Source organism: Anser cygnoides, chromosome Z (assembly GCF_040182565.1).
Source record: "Anser cygnoides isolate HZ-2024a breed goose chromosome Z, Taihu_goose_T2T_genome, whole genome shotgun sequence".
Classification (NCBI taxonomy): Eukaryota; Metazoa; Chordata; class Aves; order Anseriformes; family Anatidae; genus Anser; species Anser cygnoides.
Window position 1 is genome coordinate 45,521,491 of NC_089912.1, and position 19,827 is coordinate 45,541,317.

Consider the following 19,827-nt stretch of genomic DNA (forward strand, 5'->3'; position numbering starts at 1 on the left):
ATAGCGTTGTAGAATTTAACATTGGAATCAGCCAAAGATTGGCTTAATGAAATTCAGTTATTGTTGAGTAAAGTAGCCTGTAACTTTGACAAAATTTCTCATCTCCTATCAAAAAAAATGGATGATGGTAATGGATGATGACCTTTTGGTGTTGCCCAATATTTAAAAAATACAGCATGCCTGCTTATTAAAACTGTGGCAAAAACCTGTGTGGTCTCCACGTTAATTTTTACGTTAGCTAAACATAAAACGTAACGCTTTTACGTTCATAGTTAATTAGCTATGAAGATATTTCTAATTATATCATTCCAGTCTCTTTGTCATGCCGACATGAGTGAAAGTCTCTTATTAAGGAAAGCACAGAAGGAGCTGAAAGGCACCGTGAAGCTCCCATTCAGCTCATTGGAATACAGCCATGAACATAGGAGAGGTTTGGGATGAGATGATCTGCACAGTAGCCTAAGCATTCTTATCTAGCTTAACACTTTATGTGATTGAGTCAAGACAAATGTATTAATGTCTTGCTGATGTAGTTTAGGCAGCTAGAGAGCTGGAGATGCATGATACTGTTCTGCTCAGATTTGTTCCAGCGCTCCTTGTTGGCACATAGTTTTCTTCTTTTGCTTCATTTTCCTTTTCCCCTATATAGGGTCCTGTCCTGTGGAGCTGGTTAGCTTCTCAACCTACTGCTTCTATTACTTGTATGTGGATATTTTGGTGCACAGTGGTGCAAAGGACAGTGAAGCCTCTCTTGTATTGTTTTGGTTCTTGTTGTCCCCAAATGTACGATATTCTGTTTTATTTTTCAGTGGTAAGAAAGCAAACAAAATACTACCTAAAGTGAAAAACTTTAGGGTATATAAATGGTAAACAGAAAACTTTAGAGACAAATTACTAACAGTATACTTCCAGATTGTACTGTACTAAAATGAGCAGCAAACATAAGTAGAAAGTGAAGCAGAGCTTGTCTTATACTCTCAGCTTCTCCTATCTGTAGGTCCTATCTTTGTTTCTACACCAGGCATGATAATACTTGTGAAGTTAAAATAAATGTATGTATTTTGTGCACTTGCCTTAGAGGGTAGAAATAGAACAGACTAAGTCTCCAAAGTAGGAAATAATCATCTGACGCTACTTCAGATCAGATTGTACTGAATACAATTGTTTTGACCTAGTTCTAGTGAAATTACCACTATAGTGGATCTTCTGAGTACTATTAAAAATAGCAGGGAATAATTCAATAAGTAGCTATAGAAGCAAATTGCTAGTACATTGCCTTGCAAAAGATGAATGTGCTAGCAGATTGGTTACTTGTAAAGCTTAATAGATTTAGCAATTTAACATGAGGTTTTGCAAGTTTCCTGATTTTAACTATAATAGATTATAGTTCATACCAGAGAGTTCTGCAAAATCTGTTTTAGAACATGTCATAGAACATTAGAATTATGAATCACTATATGAGTCTTTTATATAAAAGTATCTCATGTATTTATGCTTGCAAGTAGAGTTTCTTCAAATAGGTAAGTCCCGGAAAAGCAATTAGCAGAAATCAAAGAGGCATTGTTTCAAAAATACAGCTAATCTGTTTAGCAATAGAAAGAGAATTTGTTAATTTAAGTGCCCATGTCACAAAGCAGCAAAACAAGATGCTTAAAATTTACAATTGGGATTCGCAGGGCAGTAAGAGAGAAATAAACACTCATTGCTGGTTGACTTGGTGAGACTTAGAAATTTCTTCTGGCTTGATGTTTTAAACAGAAAACCATGGTTTGTTGTCCACCCAATCTCTTGTATGTTTTTAAGGATATGTGTGAGTGTGTCACAGGTTACTCATTCATGCCTTGTATGATCCTTTCAGTGCTTTTCCCTGTTTTTTGTAGTAGTAGTATTTTCAGTCTGTTCCCTATATTGTTGGTTTTTTTGTTTGTTTGTTTGTTTTTCACTATTTCACTTGTCATTCTCTATCTCTTTCTCTGTATTTTCTCTTTCTGTTATTGTTTCTAAGTCATGTTTCTGGTTCTAAAATATCTTGTATGTTTCTGTCCTTTCACTTTCTGTCGTCTTCTGATCTGCTTTGTCAACGTTAGCTGTATTTTTTATGTTTTTATACCCACTGCTAGTACCATGGAAGAATATATAAGAGGTGTTTTTACCAGATGAGGTCGAGGGTCAGATCTAAGAAAAAATTTTCTGAATCATGGGATTTGATTTGAACCTCTTGGTAGTCAACAGTTGCATTCCATTCTCTTCCCTTACCCTTGGATGCTAAAAAAGTTGGATGTTCCTGTTGTTTTAGAAGTAATTTCTTGTATTATCTGTGGTAAAGTCAAGAGCACATCGGGTAAATGGAGATTATTCACTTCCCATATACATTACTGGGTGACTTACCCGCTTATTTACCACTAAACCACTTCCCGTTATGGCTTCAGAGATAGTGTTCACAGTATAAGCCAGATGTAAAACACCACCTCAGTGTGGATAGCCTTAAGTAATAGTTGTGTAAGATAAGATCTTTCTGTATGTACTATACAGGGTGACAATACTCTAACCAAGGTTAAGGAAGCAAAGGAAGCAGGTTTCCAGTCAGCAGTCTGATTATATCATGGTGTTTCAAAGCCTGTAAAAAGGAAAGGCAACAGTTTTACCAAGAGACTGTCGTTAGAAGTAACATTTCATATTTTTGGCACAACTTGCACAATTTGGGTTGAAACTGGAGTTTATTGGGATTCATCACCATTTTTCTCCAATATGACACAAAGGACTTGACCTTTGTGAAGAAGTAAGAAGTGCTTAGAACAGGAAAGCTTCTCAGAGCCTTGGTGAAAAACTTCACCTTTCTCTGGCCTTGTGAAATGGAAGAATTATGTCACTATGTACCTCCAAGCGAGCATTTTTAGTTGCTACACAAGGGTATCCGAGGATACCTGGTTAGCAGCTCTTCCCTGCTTGTGTGTTATAACGCTTCAGATAAATAAATATATTTTCCCCGCAAGTTCATCAGTTTGTTATATATGTCACTTAGTATTGAATACCCCACTTCATTGTTATGCCAGTCAGTATTATAAATGCAGAAAGTCCTTGAAGCTTTTGTTTCTGCATTTGCCATCACCTTGAGCAACATAGTTTTATTTTAAACTCTTTGTTTTGTATGGTAATTTAGCTATGCATATACTTGTGATTATGTGACTTGAGTTAGATGAACAGCACTGTAGTTCTTTGGTCATCTAGTAACTGTTATGTCACAATATTTTGCATGATATTGGGGGTTGGAATTAGATGGTCTTTAAAGTCCCTTCCAACCCAAACCACTCTATGGTTCTATTCTGTCAGAGTTTGATGGGTTTATTGACTTCAGTTGAACAATTAATTCCTTCATACCTGTCTGTTAAAAACACCATTTTGCTTCCATGTTGCCCTTTCAAAATAGGTGTATTTCAGTGTGATTACCGTCTGTTAAATAGTGTTTTTTCTGCCAGTGTAAGATTGGTGTTTGAATCTATTTTTTTTTTCTACAACGGTTTACTGTTTGATGGTACTGCCTCTAGTGATCAGAGCATTCATTCTTTTGTTTCGTAAAGCTGTATGCCTGTGGGAGCCTTACAAAAGGACTAATACTGTAAGAGACCTGTTATGCTGCTGACATTGGTATAGCAAATTATAAATAGCTATCTGTGTAATACCTTTGTAACTGCTATTTGTTTGGTGTGAGAAAACCATATTGTCTTACACTCACTATTTATAATATACATAAGCACATAATTATTTCATAAACATTTTAATACTGTTCATTGCTTGTTTCTTCTCTTCATTTAAAAAAATGTATTTGAAGGTTCTACAGCTATATTTTGGTGCAATTTGTGTTGCAAAATAGTGGATTCTGCTTTTATGTGCTCACACTTTACACAGTCTAACACTTGTTTGCAGTGTTACAGTTAGTACAGTTAGTTACAGTTAGTGTTATAGTTGCAGTTTGAGAATCTGAAGATCAAAATCAAATGTTATTGGTAGAACCATTCCTGCTCTATCTTACACTGTACACATACTCCTCAAATATAAAAGGAAGGTCTGAAGAAAGATGGGGCATGGAATTGACTGCATACCAGCGCACTGCATCCTGTAGAAAAAATGAAGATTGCACAATAGAATAGAACGTGATTCTTCCCCTCTACTCTGCTCTGGTGAGACCCCACTTAGAGTACTGTGTTCAACTCTGGGGCACAGCATAAGAAAGACAGGAACTTGTTAAAGCAGGTCCAGAGGAGGGCCATGAAGATCATTAGAGGACAGTAGCACCTCTCATGTGAAGACAGGCTGAGAGTTGGTGTTGTTTAGCCTAGAGAAGACAAGGCTCTAGGGACACCTTACAGCAGCCTTCAGTACCTGAAAGGGGACCTACAGGAAACCTGGGGAGGGACTCTTTGTCAGGGAGTGGAGTGATAGACAAGGGGTAATGGCTTTAAACTAAAAGAGGGTAGATTTAGATTAGATATTCAGAATAAATTCTTTACTCAGAGGGTGGTAAGGCACTGGAAGAGGTTGCCCAGAGAAGCTGTGGATGCCCCATCCCTGGAGGTGTTAAAGGCCAGAAAGGGGCTTCGGGCAGTCTGATTTAGTGGGATGTGTCCCTGCCCATGGAATGGGAGTTGGAATTAGATGATCTTTGACATCCCTTTCCAAACCAAACCATTCTATTATTTTGTGCTTTTAAAGTCTTATATAATTTTTAAAATACTCAGTTTGCAGAAGCATTTTAATTTGCTTTTTTTTAGCCTTCTGCTAAGGTTGTTTTTTAGCTAAGTAGGAATTTGAAATTGAGGTAGACAGGCACAATTTGGATGGGGTATCAACAAAAGGAACAGAGTGCAGATTTATCTACCTCCTACCATCTTGCAAAGATCTTTAGATTTACTGTATTTACTTTAGGTTAAGATTAGGTAATTCTGGAAACTGGTAAATGTACCTCAACTTCTCATCAGTGGTAGAGAGTTTTAGAAATGCAAAACTCCACAGAAATTCTGAAAATGCAACCAGTACTAAGTTACATTCATGTTTTTTTCACAACTCCTGTTAGTACACTGAAAATTGATTCAATTAGTCTGCTGCATGTTACCAAAAAGGATGCTTGTGTTAGTTATTCTGGCAACTCCGTGAGGTAGGAAAAGTCCTGCTATGGCAGCTTTAACATTTACATACGTGGAGTTAATAGACAATAAATTTGTATGTATTTTCAAAAATGGATAAAAAGGCTTTTCCCTTTCAAAGTTTGTTTTCCAGCACATGGTCCTAGTTTGTGGTACTCTCAACAGCCAGTTCAGAGTTTTGCAGGAAAACAAAACAAAACACACACACAAAAAAACCACAAGCAAACAAACAAAAACAACAAAGAAATACACCAAACCCCAATAGAAGTATGGGTAGCTCCATCCATTTGCAGAACAGCCAAAGGACAGAGGTATAGCAAATCTAGTTAAATAATCTGCCTTAGTCTTAAGCTTTGGTTAGTATTTTATTTTCAACTGAGTTGTCACTGGTATGTGCATGATAGTGATCATTTTATGAAAGGGTAGTACCTATGAAGTATCTTAACTTCGTGGAAAATAAAATGTTTGCCTTAAATCAAAGAGCTTTAGGGTTTAAAAGCTGTAAAAGTTAACAGTTACTGCCATACCAGGAAAAAGTCAGCCAATGGCATCTATCTTGCATGTGGTTAAACACAGTGGAAGCATTTGCATAAGAAATATTGTTAGTAAGCCTTGTCTTTATAGCTGCAGCTATACTGACATCTCCTAACAAACCTTCAGTTAAATGACAAACTTTCTGTAGTTTTATGGGGGTTGACCCTTTCCTCTTCCCCTGTACTCTCATCCTCTCCATATAGATGAAGGAAAAGTTTAGTTGTTTACTGACCGGATTGTAACAAGTCATCTTTACTAGTTGTAGATTGACCCTCTTACTAATGCTAATAATTACCTTTGTCTCAACATGTTTGTTTCTAGTGTAGAGATTTTTGGTGGATGCTTCTAGTGGGGTTCCAGTCACCCCATTGCTTCTCCTCAGCAATGTGTTGCAGAGCCACTGTGTTCTCCAGGCATTTCTCTTGTGTGTGCAAGGTGTTGGCAGACAGATTCCTTCAAAGCACGAGGTTTATTAGTATGCTGACGAATATTCATTTAGCATCTTGCTCCATCAGTCTTGCCTGTTGAGTTTGGCAAGAGTTACTGGGCAGTATTGATGAATAGAACAATCTCAGTTTCAGCCTTGGAAAGGAAGATGAAGGTTATACACACACAAAGGCTGTATCTCTTGCTGTCTTTGTCTGCTCATCCCCTAATGCCTTCCCTTGGTTAATTAGGCTATACACTAAATTTAGTTTAGAGTTACAGAAATTCATCTTACGGAATTATTCTTGAGAGAATGCTTCTCTGTCACCTGCTTACCTGCAATAAAAATTTGACCTCAGAGATGCTGGAAAATGGAAGTTCATGGTAGGAGGAGGTTACATGTTTGAAATGCCTGCCCTGTGTTTCTTCATGCTGAAGATGTTTCAGGACTTCATTCACTGAAATTAAATTCAGCTAAGTTTCGATGGCCAGTTTTCATTAGGTGATGCAGCTCTGTGAAGTGAATTAAAGGTGAATGTTGAGCTACCGTGTTATGGCAAGGGGGGCTGTATTTAACTTCTGGAAGAAGGTTATTGGTTAAAACTGCTCGTTTGTTTGTAAGGTTAGGAGTCTCACCTCTTTGCCTGTTTTCTGTATGAGAAGGGCACGTAGGAAAATACAGAGCTAGTCAGCCTGTTCCTGTTACCCTGTTCTTTCTATTTATTTTGAAATATGTACAAAAGGTACTTTTGAAACACTCTCTTTCAAGGGTATCATTAGCACCTTCGTAGCTTGGCAGCTTCCTTGGAGGCTGGCTATGGTTTTGGACCTTGTCATAGGCAATATGAAGTGCATTAAAAATGAGTACTTCTCTCTCAATACTGATTAGGAAACAAAGGTTTCCTTTGTTTCTGGTCAGTGTGCAGACCACAAGTGTGCTATGAGGCTGTGGCAGTTTTTCTTGACGTCAGGGGAAAGCTACTGTCAGCAGCTCATTACACACACATTACCTTGGTAATGCACCTTGTGCCTGTCACTATAGCAACCTCCTGGAAAATTACCTCAGCAGCCACTAAAATTCATTTTTACAAAACTAATTACAGGTATAATTAACTTTTTAAGCTTCATCTGCACTATAAATTTATTTGGACCTATGTGATTTAGCTTCTTTTCTTCATTAAAGTAATTTTATACTATTTTCCTTTTTTTTGTTATTTTGTATAATGCTTAGCTGAATAAGTGTTGTTTGGGTGAGAGGACATATAACTACAGTATGTCTCAGCAAAGTAAGACAGGTGGTAAAAATAGATTCAGAGTGCCATACAGATCAGACTGAAACGCTTTGCACAGTTGCTGCTCACCGTGTAAGTGAGTTCCCAGCTGGTAACTCCAGCTAACCTGTTTTTGGAGTAGGTCTCAAGGCAGTTGCCAGGATATTCCCAATACCCATCTCATTATTAGTATTTTAAAGTATAAAGTTAATAGATTAAGGATACATTGGCTTTTGGCAATTGTTGGGCTCACTTTTTTGGTGAAAGTTCATATTTATGACGTGTTTCATGATTCACTTGCAAGAGTGCAGCATGTGTGTGAATTTCTAGCATATGCTGAATAGTCATTTGTGCTACAAAGGCTGATGCCAGTATTTGTGCATACATGCATGTGGTGAAACTTCTAAGGACTTTTTAAAAATTATTTTTTAAGTTATTCTAAAATACCCTGTGCATACCTATTACATGGTTAATTTTTTTGTATGTGCAGAGGATGTGTTTGCCCATGAGTGGTGTTTTTACCAGGAGTTTGATTAGGACACCATTAGGTAGGCACTTCAAAGCTACAGTGAATCAGGCTTATAACAAATGATAAATATATATATATATAAATAAATACATACGCAAATACATATATATGTGTATATATGTGTATATACATATGTGTATAAAGTTTCCTAGTTTCCTTCCTTCATCACCTGTGTGAATTCAGAGACTCTTGAAGCCCTGGCTTCACAAGGTATAAGATAAGCCAGGGGAGGAAGTAGCTCCACCCTGTCTTTCTGCTGGGGTTTGTGGACTTCCTGTATCCCTGTATCAGTCATATAAACCATCTTAATTTGAACAATTTTAATAGCATTTCTTCACTGTTCCTAATCAGTTTGAGAGAAATCTGCTACAGAGCTATTGTGCAAGTGAAAGAGCTGGCAGGTACTTCTGGGCAGTGACTTCTGGGCAGAGGTGGAGCTGGAGTGGGGCTTGAGCCTGCACAGATGTAGGTGGAAAAGAATTGGCATTAGCTAGTGTTTTGATGTTTTTACTTAAAGTTGCTGGCTGGTATTTTTTTCATTGTTTAATAAGCTTGAGCATGCTTAAAGGCATACACTGCTGCCATTCGCATGTTAATCAGAAATTTTCTTTAAACCCCAGCTTTCATGTGAAAAAGGAAAGTTAAATTTCAGCCCTTTTGGTATGAAGACTTGAAAACATAAGTCTTTGTTGTGGTAGGGAATTAAACCATAACAAACCAAATAAATGAAATAATAATTTTTCTGTTCTCCAGGAATAGCTGTAATAATGATGGATGAAAGTTGTGTGTGCTGCTAGTATGTGTTTAAATAGTAATGGTGTTTCAGTTATCCTTTTTTTTATTATTATTTTTTTGGTAAAGAGTCCCCATATTCATTTACATATCCATACTCCCTCTCAGCATTTTGAAATAGTAAAATCAATCCAACAAGCTAAGTTATTAAGAAGAATCAAGCCATCACCCCATCCCTCCTACTGCAATGTAAAAATCTGTTCTTCTGTTTAAAGAAGAGTGTTTTGTTTTGTTTTGTTTTCTGTGTAGTTCTGTGGACATAGAATTATACTATTCTGTAATTAATACAAATAATAATGAATTGTTTTACTTTGTTTAAGAGGCATGAGTTGTAAGAGAGATGTAAGTAGGTTTTAGTGATTTTAGAGTATCTTGAAGGGCAAAGCTTTTTTTCAGAAACATGTTTAACCCCCTTCTAAATTGTTTAAAGTATGTGAAGTTACGTATGCTATATGGTAGTAGGAAGTATAGCTAATCTGCAGAACTGTTTAAGTAACAGAAGATACAGTCATGCAAAGAAGGATAAAATAAATAAATCTCTATTCCTTTGGTTCAGAGCAAGAATGCACAAGCATCATTAAAATCTGAATTCCAGCGCAAGCAATTCTTCAGCAATGTCTCAGTTTAAAATAAATAAATAAATAAATAATAAAAGCTTAATAGATAAGGAGGGTTTTCTTCTACTTAAAAGAATTTCGTTGACTATTTGTTGTATGCTTGCATCACAAAAATTACAATAATAACAGACTTAAAAGTTGGGCAACAAAAAACTGGGCCATTTTCATTTAAATAAAAGCATATAATGATGTATTTATTTACTAAGTTTTAAGTCATAAGTAAAAGTAGTAAGGACTAAATGTTGTTACGCAAAAATGAAAAATGAATTGATTTTGTTGGACTATAAATTCTGTTTTTGATTTGCAAATATGAAGTTTTTTTTTTCCAGAAGGTTGTTGTGCACGCTGATTTTTTCTTTTATTCTTTTTATTATTTATTTATTTATTTATTTTTCTGTGAGTTACTCTGACTGGTTTTGATGCAGCTTCCTTGATTCTGGATTTGAATTCATAGTTTTGGAGATTTTTTAGAGTGCTCTACATCCTTTGGTTTGTTAGGTGAAAAATCTAGGATGAGAAACAGGCCTCTGTAAAGATCTGTAAGGACTCTGTTATGGACTTTGTAGGCTCTATATGGTGCTGCTGGTGAAATGAGTATGAAGGTTTCTGTTTAGTGCATGTGTAAGAAGAAAACTAAGAATGAAGAAAAGATGTATTTTTAAAGGATAAATTAGTTTTTCTGGAACTTAATGACATCAATGAGTTCTGCTAGGACAAAAAAATACTCATCTGTCCTTTGAATGGCTTCAAGTAACACAAACGAAATTTGCTTATTTAATAATATCCCTTTAAATTACTGGCTTTCTAAAATCAGCCAGCATATCTTAGTAATACGTCCACTGTGCTCATGGTGCATAGGTACAGTCACCAGGCTCACATCAGAGACCACTGATGAAGCTTTCCAAAGTAGTGCAAGAGGGTGATTGTATAAATGGGACACCTGCCAATTTATTTTGCTAAGATTCTTTGCTGTCCTGAATACTACTGTAGCATGTAGTGACCCACAGTGCTTCTTTGTAGCTTTCCAAAATACTGTAACAAAACCAATTTTGCCAGCCTGGGAGGGAAAAAGAAGGTAGGTAGTGTTTCGGGGTCTCCATCAGTTTCCTGTTGTGGTGGTTATGGATTTCTTTCACTTGCACTTTTTTTCTTTTTGCCTAACAAAATGATGATGCACTTGTTCATTCTGTTTTTTGTGTAAAGCATCTAAGGGCAGATGAATTGCTCATATTCTTAAGCCTTTTTCTTACAGGCAGAAATTAATATGTATCCCGAGAAAATATTTTCAAAATAATAGCTTCTGAATATGATATCTGAGATAGATGGTTCAATATGTCTTTCTAAATATATGTAACTTTCTCACATTCATTGTTTACTATCAGATTAATCTCATGAATAAAATCATAGGAAAATTTGATAAAGCGTTTGGCTCCCTTCCAGACCTAACAGATAAATTCTTCTGTATTTTTGCTGTAAAGTAGAGCTCAAACTGGTTTGTTTCTGTCATTGTTCAGGAAAACTTGCTCCCACTATTTCATAACAAGACCTTCGGAGCATCTAGAAATAGTCTAAGTGTTTATTGTGGGAGTTTATTTAAAAAGAGCACCTTCAGTAATAACCAGGAGGAAAAGAACAGTTTCAGAGCTTTGTGATACTTGATCATTTGAAAAATTACAAGGAGTCCATTGCTGCCGTCCCCAGCTATGAATCAGGGCATTCTTAGGTTAACTTATATCAGTGGCTAGCTCTAAGTCATTCTTGTGCTTGGAAGTAATCAAATGCCTGAGAACTGCATTTGCTGCAGCAGTCTTTCTCCCAGATGTCTGCTGTGGGGAGAGCCCACGCTGTCTGCTGCACTGAATTCATGAAATGTCCAGCTCCTGGACCCAAACAGGCCATCACACACACGTAGGTACATATCTTTATTAAGGCTTCTCTCTTATGAGAGTTAGGTAAAACCTCCAGTACATTTCTGCTTTATAGTTGCAAACCACTGAGTTCTGTGTTGTAGTTAATGAATCTTTACAAGGAATTTTATTGCTTTTTTTCTCTTTTTTTTTTTTTTTTGCTTATCAGCTGGGATGTATTTTACGTACTTCAGGCTTATTAACCTGATCAGAGGTTTAAGTGTAAATGCAGGAATTTCAAGTGCCAGAGATCCCACTGTGGGATCAGTGCTGTCTTCCAACAACAGGATCCAGAAAGTTCCTTAATTTGTCATTGGGTGCTTTTTTCCTTTTTTGTTTAATTATTATTTTTTAATTAATCTTCAAGCAGTGCCATTTATCCCTAATCATTTTATAACTGGTAAATGTTATATATACATATATACACACCTCTGTGTACATACATATATATATATTTATAGTGAACTGATATATCACTTCATTGTTTCTTGGGAGACTCATGTTTATCTATGTATCTGTTGACACTGCAATGTGAATATCAAGGAATGTGTTATGTTGTCAGATAAGACTATGCAATTTTATATTTCTTAGTCATTTTACAGCACTATTTATCTATAAGTTGCCGAGAGTTGTGCAATCGAAAACTTTGAATTTTTGGTGATTTTGCATGTGAAAGCCAAGCAAACTTGTATGAAAAGAAACAAACAAAAACAACAGAATAATTATGCTACCTTTTTGTAGGATTTATTTAACTCTATGAAAGTGTCCAGGAAGGGTGAATGGATCCCAACGTTACATTTTGTTCCCTTTTTTATGCCAATAATGCTCTTTTTTTGTTGCACTTCTTCCTATCCCACAGCCCATTTCCACTCCCAAGTCTCCCCTTCTCTCTTCCTTAGTCAAATTATGGTGTCACTGTCTTGCATTTCTTTTGTTTCTCCCTGTCTGTAGCTATCTTAATGACTTGGACCGCATAGCAGATTCCACCTATCTGCCAACTCAGCAAGATGTGCTTAGAGTTCGAGTCCCAACAACAGGAATCATTGAATATCCATTCGACCTACAAAGCGTCATTTTCAGGTAGAAAAAAAGTTTCACAGGCATTTGCTTTGTTTTTGTTCTTTCCTCTTGCATTAATAATGGCACTATAAAATATTGGTTAAAATTGCACAAAAAAATGTTATTCTGTGCTTTTACAATTTGAGCTTGTCCATTTTATTTTCGTGTCATTGTCCACATCTAATTAGCAGCTGATGTTAAAGATGTCAAAGGATGAAAGGATGTCATTCTTTTTCTGAAGACAGTTATTACTGATACAATGCCTATAATTCATCTTCTCAGTAAAATTTATCAAAGTCTTATTATGAATAATAGCATGAAAATGCAATCATGTATCCTAATTCCTGTAAATTATGGAATGCAAAATTACCACTTGTGTAGTTGAGTATTAGCAGGAAATCACTCTCCTGGAGAGAAGTCATGTCTACTAGAGTGCAAGTGCTGATGCTTAAAAAATAATTATGGGATTACAATTGCACGTTAGGCGCCTAAGAGTTTAGTTACACTGAGACACAGGGCAATGTGAGAGTAAACTGCCAATAAATTTGAGTTTTTCTGCTGGCTATTAACAACTTCAGTAGATAAATTTGTATTCTGTATATACTCTTAAAATGGGTCATCTTTGGCAAACTGGGAATTTTGACACTGGTAATTTTTGGAGGGAAGAGGCAGACCACCAAAACTATTCTGTGCATGTGTGTTTTTGCTAAATATACAAAGTATATTTTCCATAATCATGACTCGGGTTTGTCAGACTTTAGCATCTCAGAAATTTGAAGGTTGTGAGACTCACAGTAATTTAAATACAGGAACACGTCAGACTGAGAACCAAACAGGATTACATGTTTACTTATAACAGATGCTATTAAACTTTAGTATCAATGGAAAAACCGTTAAGAAAACCAAACCAAACTGTGTTTTCAACTAAATTCTTTGTTGTTTTTGTTTTTGTATGTGCTTGTATGTTCATCTGTTATGGTATTCATGGAGTTTATGTGGATATTAATTTTGCAGAATGGTGGATGTAGGAGGCCAACGATCAGAAAGAAGAAAATGGATACATTGCTTTGAAAATGTCACATCTATCATGTTCCTAGTAGCTCTTAGTGAATATGATCAAGTGCTTGTGGAGTCAGACAATGAGGTAAGAAACCATTAGCAAGTACAAAGCACCAGTTTTGAAGAAAAAAATAATTTTCCTTGTCCAGTCCCAGGTGTTTTCCAAATGCATCCATCCCCCAGCAGTCATGTACAACTACACATAATGGATTGAGAAGTACTGCAAAGATCTAGAGGTTAATCTTCAACTATGGGAAGGCTGAGCCACTCTGTGGGGTATTCAGTGAAACCTATCTGTTTTGTGTTGAAAGGGAGTACGGTTGAATAAAGAGAAATGTTTTTGGCTGTTTGTACAGTAGGTATTTACTAGCAGAGCCATAAAAATTGAGAGTAGAAATGAAGACAAAATTTATTGATTCTTTGCTAGAACAAACCCTACACTAGTAAAATTGATTCAGCTGACTTATAGCATAGACTGTATTGGCTTATATTTTCTAATTGTATGTTTTTTTCAAACAATAACAGAAATCAGAATGTGTTGGACGGGGACCTGTGAGCTGACGGGATAAAGCATACTAGTATTCAGTATTTCAAATGCAGTTTTACAGAGTAGTGAGGTTATTTGGTGGTGGGTTTTTTTGTTTGGTTGTTTTTTTCTTCTTTCCTGAGGGCTATTTTCAGTTACTCATCAAACTTCTATGAGTTACTGGCACTGTCCTATGCAAGTCTGTTAACACGTACTTAAAAAATTTAGATGAAAAAAATAAAATATTTTAAAGTCCTTCATGACTGATTTCACTGTTTAAGACAGTGACTGACATAGCAAAGTAAAAGAGGTGTCTCTGGACACTCTGGAGACATGTTTCTATGCTCAATTGTATTCAGTATTATTTTTATAATAAATTCTGAAAGCTTTTGCATGAATAGTCTTCCCATAAGAGAAAAATATTTTTATATTATTATTTATTTTTAAATATATATCAGCCATGTCATTTAAGGTTGAATTTACAAAAAGAGCTGGTCTTTAAATGGCTGGCTGACATTTTGTTACAATGATGTAATCAGCACCAACTTGATCTCTTGTAATTATGGAAGCTAAACATGTAGATAAAAAGACAACTAAGTCAGACTTGACTCACTTCAAGCCAAAACTGAAGTGTCTGGTTCTATCTTTTTTTCTGGTTTGCATTAGTCTTTTGTAGCCACAAGATCAACAAGGAAGTATCAAGCATTTTGATCATACAGGTCAAAATATATTGGAAATCACATAAAGAAAAATGAGTTATGATAATTTCCAAATTCTGTTATCGAACTGTCCAAAATAAATTCTGAAACTTTTTGGTGTTATCTCTTCCACCCACTGTGTTTTCATCCTTTTAAACAAATGGAAGCAACCATCTTTCTCATAAGGAAAGGCTTAACTGTGGTGTTCTATTACATTTATCCTCTTCTAGTTAGGTGGCTTGATAAAACCCTTGATTTTATATTTGGTCCAATAATGTCAATTTGCAGATCATGACATAGAGCATCTATACTGTAGAAGATGGGCTGAATCATTTGGAGTACACAATCTTGCTCTGTGTTCTTGTAAGGGTTCATATTCTGTGAATTGAATGGAACACACAAACTGAAGATCATGTTCTGTCTTGGGCTCTCTGATGCCTGAAGTGATGCCTCAAGTTGTGATAGCTTTTCTGTAACTACTTTTCAGCTGTTATGAAAACGGTCGTCTTACTCATAAAGCTGTTCTGATTTTTCAAGTTTTCACTTTTACCTTTGTGGAGGTAAAAGCTGCAAAACTCCTCTTCACCTTGAAGACAATTTTTGCACCTCACTGCTAAACAGTTTGTTTCTCATTAACAACAGTGGAAAACTTCTGAGCCTTTTTGCCTTTCAGTTTGAAATCTGCTCATAAGTTTAATTCATACCAGTTTTTGTTTGCAAGTCATGCATACCGGCCCCAGTAGCACATTCCAGCACCCTGAGGACTGTGTTATTCTAGTTCTGGGATGGATTCGGCCTGTCTTAAGCTGAGCACCTATCTGGACAGCTTAGTTCTGGCTTGCAGCAAGCTGTGGCCTGTCTAGACAAAAGTCAGTATACTAGAGCACTGCTATATTCCCTTCTTTATTCCTTTGCTGTACCTCCCGACATTCCAGCCCTAAAACACATAGGAGAATAATGGGTTTATTTATTCTGCATAAAGCAAAGTATAGTTTGTCTGAATGTGGGTATCGCAGAAATGTGGAAAGGTTTTAAAGACTAGTTCACACCTTGAATTAAGAAAGTTACAAAAATATTTTTAATTCTTTATTGTGGTATGACAAGCTCACTAGGGAAGTCAGTAATTTAACTTGGATGCTCTGATTATCAACCAAGAGATACTTTTTCACACTCACTTCTGAATTGTGAAATGGCATTAAAATTTCAGCACCAAAGTGAGAGTGCCCTACTTTCTTCATATGTACAGCATCAGTGTGATATTACGCTAGAATCTAATCCTCCTTTGATCTGAGTGCCTTTTACTCAAATTAAAAGATCTGACTCAACAACTTGCAATGTTCTGCTACTCCCTTTGCATTGCTTTCATGGCCTGATTATACAGTATGTTTTTTGTAAGACTGCCTACTTTATTTTTCTAATTAGCCCACTGCATGTTATTGCCTGAAGTCTTTTTCCTTGTAGTATGTTTTACAAAGAAAACTATACTTTTTATCATCTGTTGGATTCTTTTTAGCTAATAAATTGTTTAATTAATCTCATTTTAATGTATAAACATAAATCTTAAGAATTATTGCCATTCAGTGCATGTGTGTTTGTATGACCCTTCATGATTATGAAACTGGTTTAGAGCCCTTAAGACTCAGATTTGTATTTCAAAATGTCATGCATGACAAACTCGTAGCTGTAAGTCATTTCTTCCCTTGTTTAGCTTGTTCAAGAGAAATACATTTGGATTATAAATCAGATGAGGCTACACTGAGTTGAGAGGCTTTGCTAGTGTCTCTCAAGGGCTTTTATTCACTTGGTATTTTTGGGAGTAAGTTGGGCACAGTTTCTGTCTTCATACCCTTGAAAGACTTAAGACTTCATAGTTCTGAGGAATAAAGCATACTCTGGAAGAGGAAATCATACATCGAAAATGAGACAAATGTTCAGACTGCCCGCCTTTCAAAACCCCATGTAGAATGGCACTTAATGGCATATGAAATAAGAAATTTTAAGAAGCTGCACTGCAGTGACAAAGACCTGCAGGTCAAAGAATTGGGGGCTTCAAACCTGAAGAAAAGCATGCATGGCTGCCCAATAGTATCATAACTGTGATTCCTCTGGCAGGCAATTCTCAAAAATAACATTATCTCTCCTTTCTTAAGTGTGTGTCTAGATTGTATATAACTAGGCATCTGATTTGATTCATTAATATAAAATATGAGAAATTGCTAAGGACAGTATATTTAAACACCTTTCAAAAATTTCAGATGATGTACAGTTTTGAAATGCTTCCGTCTTCTTAAATACATGTAAAAGAAGGGCTGTTGAAGTGTTCCAAATTCTGCCCTTAATAAAAGAGTAAGTCTGTCTAGATTCATTGGTGGAAATTAGGACAAAACTCAATCCAGAGGACATAATATACTAATTACATTAATAGTATTGTAAAATAAATTGTCCCTAAGTCTTATATGATGTGATGAAGGAGAATGTGTTACAAGTTGAAATGTCAGATGTATTTGACCTTTTCACTATTTAAGGAAAGACTGACAGAATTAGAAGTGAGATAAAAAGTGAAGGAATCAACTCTCTGATAAATATGTTTATGATGTAAAATGTCCTCTAGGTCAGGTTTTTGCTCTGCATTATATCAGCAGGTGTGGATAAATCTGCAGTTTTATCAAAAAGCACAGTTTAGAACTTTCCCATTTTAAAAATCAAGTTGTTTCTCTAAGTAAAGGATTTTTCGTAGATAAAGGAAATTAATCCATATTCCAGGATAGGCTCCATTCAAATATGTACAGGTATCTCTTATAAACGTACTAAATCTCATGGTCTCTGAGCAATAAATACAGAAACAACTTTCAGCTTTGCAGGAGAACCAGTAACCACTTGAGAGGACTAGAGACAGTACTGTATAGTTTCAATATCTGGGTTCGTGGAAAAGAGATTTTCATAATCCTTGCAGAGTTTGTTAAGTACTTGGGGAAAAAATACATTTATTGATGTTTAGATATAATTTTCTTCCACATTAACATGCTAGAAGTCTAAGGTGTATATGAGTTTGTATAGCTTGTATAGGTTTTCGGTGGTTATGCAAGTGTGAGTTTTCAAGGTAGAGATCTTTCTTTTTCTGTATTCTCAGAGGAAAACAGAGAAGACACAATTTCCTCAGTCCAGCTAGATTAATGAATGAAACATGGATAAATTTATAATAAAATAATTGACATTTTGAGATTTTCTAAATTATCAAAAAGCAAAGGCTGTATTTTCAAGGTGTAATTGGAGAGTGCAAAGCTACAAAGGCATTGAATATCATAAAGTATTCACTGGTAGAAAAATAATTTGTAGGAATAACTGATCTGAGTATTACAAACATGCTTTGCCCAACATGAGCCAGGGAAAAAATACCAGATTTGGTCAAAGTTGATACATTTTGGTTTAAAAAAATCACAGAAATGCAATTTTAAAATGTGAGTTTTCAACAAGTTTGGAGAAAAAAAAAAGTTGCTAATATTTAAGATGAATATATTTTCCACCTTGACTTTCGAGTAAGGAATTTCACTAATGCCCAGCTTTATATATACGTAATATTTATCCTGTATATGTAGAAGTGCCATATATGTGCATCTCTGTGCCTTAGGAAAACAGTGGTTTCTCCTTTAATTTTTTTGTTAAGTAATTTATTTTCATTGATAAATGAAAGCACATATAAAAGAATGTTTTAAGTGTCACTCTCTTCATTAAAATATTAGCATTAATAAAACTTAAAAAATTGTATTTCATGGAAGGTTTATTTGCTGGGTTTTCACTGGCCTTGAATAACAAAGCAAATAGAACCAATCATCTTTATTGTTAAAGTCTATTTATACAGCCTGTCCAGACAGGTAATTTGTAACCTTCTGAAGGGTTATTTATGTAATCTGTTCTTGTTAGTTAAAACTGAAAAGAAGAAGAAAAGATTCTTTTCAAGTAGGGAACAGCTTTTTTTTTTTTAGTTCATGCCATTTCTTACTCTTCGCTGACATAAAAAGAGGGTGTGACTAGAACATTGTACCAATTCATCAGCTGTTAACAGATGACACTGACAAGCAGTACAGAAGTTCCATCTAGGCTTTCTGTTCTCGTCCGTGTACAATCTAGAGATGTACTTAAGAGACATGAATATGCTAGTTCTAAAGCTCATACTATATCTTAATAAATTGATGTAGCTGCACCTAAAATTGTTTCAACATAATAATGTGTGATTTAATTTCTCTTAAACCATTATTTCCTTCCCTTGCCTTTAATTATGAGTTGTCATCCAATTTTCATTAAAGTTTTATTGAAACTACCACCTCCTTCTAATTCATGTATTTATACATTTCATCATACATTACAGTTGAAATCTTGTTGAAATTTTTTGTAATATATGAGGCAAACTGAAATGACCTAAGGATTTTGAGTTTTTCAAAATCACAACAAGAATTATTCCTTGGCTCAAGAAATTCTGGACCCATGCCTTCAGTGTATCCACACTCTAGGAGAGATGTTCAAACCTTGACTGAACGTGACTATGAGCAACCTGATCTAATCACAAAATCAGTCCTGCAGAGAGCAAGGACTTGGGCTAGCTGACTTCCACAGGTCCTTTCCAAGATGCATGTTCTTCTGTGACTTTGAGCTTAGAAGTTTTTTTTCTTTCTTTGGAGAGTGTCTTTGCAGTCATGCTGTAAGGTTTTCCCACAACTTCTTCAAAACCCTTAAACCTCTTTATGTTGTGTTGGATAAATGAATTAATGTGGTTACCTTCACAGTACTTAATTTACATTAAAGAACTGTTCTGCAGCTTTATCAGAAGTATCACGTGTATGAAGGCAGAACAGGGTGTTTAGAAAATATAGCTTCTGTACCTCTGCCACAAGTACAAATGGAAACCTAAGGAACAGAGGTTTTCTGTGCTTTAAGTACTGAATGAAAGCACTGTGCAAGGATGTCAGTTGTTTGGGTGGATGAAAAATCTTGTTTTTCTTAGGTTGTCCTAAGTAGAATGGATCAGTGGTGTTGCTTGGTTTGTTAAAAAAAAATATTCCAGTTAAGGTCTAATATATTAAAACTACATGTAAATCTGAAACCTAGGATAGGTATTTTTAGTGTGAATTCATCTGTGTGTGTATACCAGTATGTAGATGCAGACATACTTGTTCGTGTTTCGATTCTGGACAAAATAAATCTGTAAAATAGAAGAGTATCCAAAGCCTCTAGATGGAACTTCTGTAGTGTTCATCAGTGTGATCTGTTAAT

General features: G+C 35.6%; 1 protein-coding gene across 1 annotated transcript in view; it reads left to right on the top strand.

Moving 5' to 3' along the window:
* LOC106045450 (guanine nucleotide-binding protein G(q) subunit alpha) overlaps nt 1-19,827 on the top strand; it is a 142,769-nt gene that overhangs the window by 94,853 nt on the left and 28,089 nt on the right. Inside the window, exons 4-5 of the mRNA XM_066988741.1 lie at nt 12,169-12,297; nt 13,291-13,420. Of these exons, the coding sequence (XP_066844842.1) occupies nt 12,169-12,297; nt 13,291-13,420 (259 nt within the window). The remainder of the gene's footprint in view (nt 1-12,168; nt 12,298-13,290; nt 13,421-19,827) is intronic.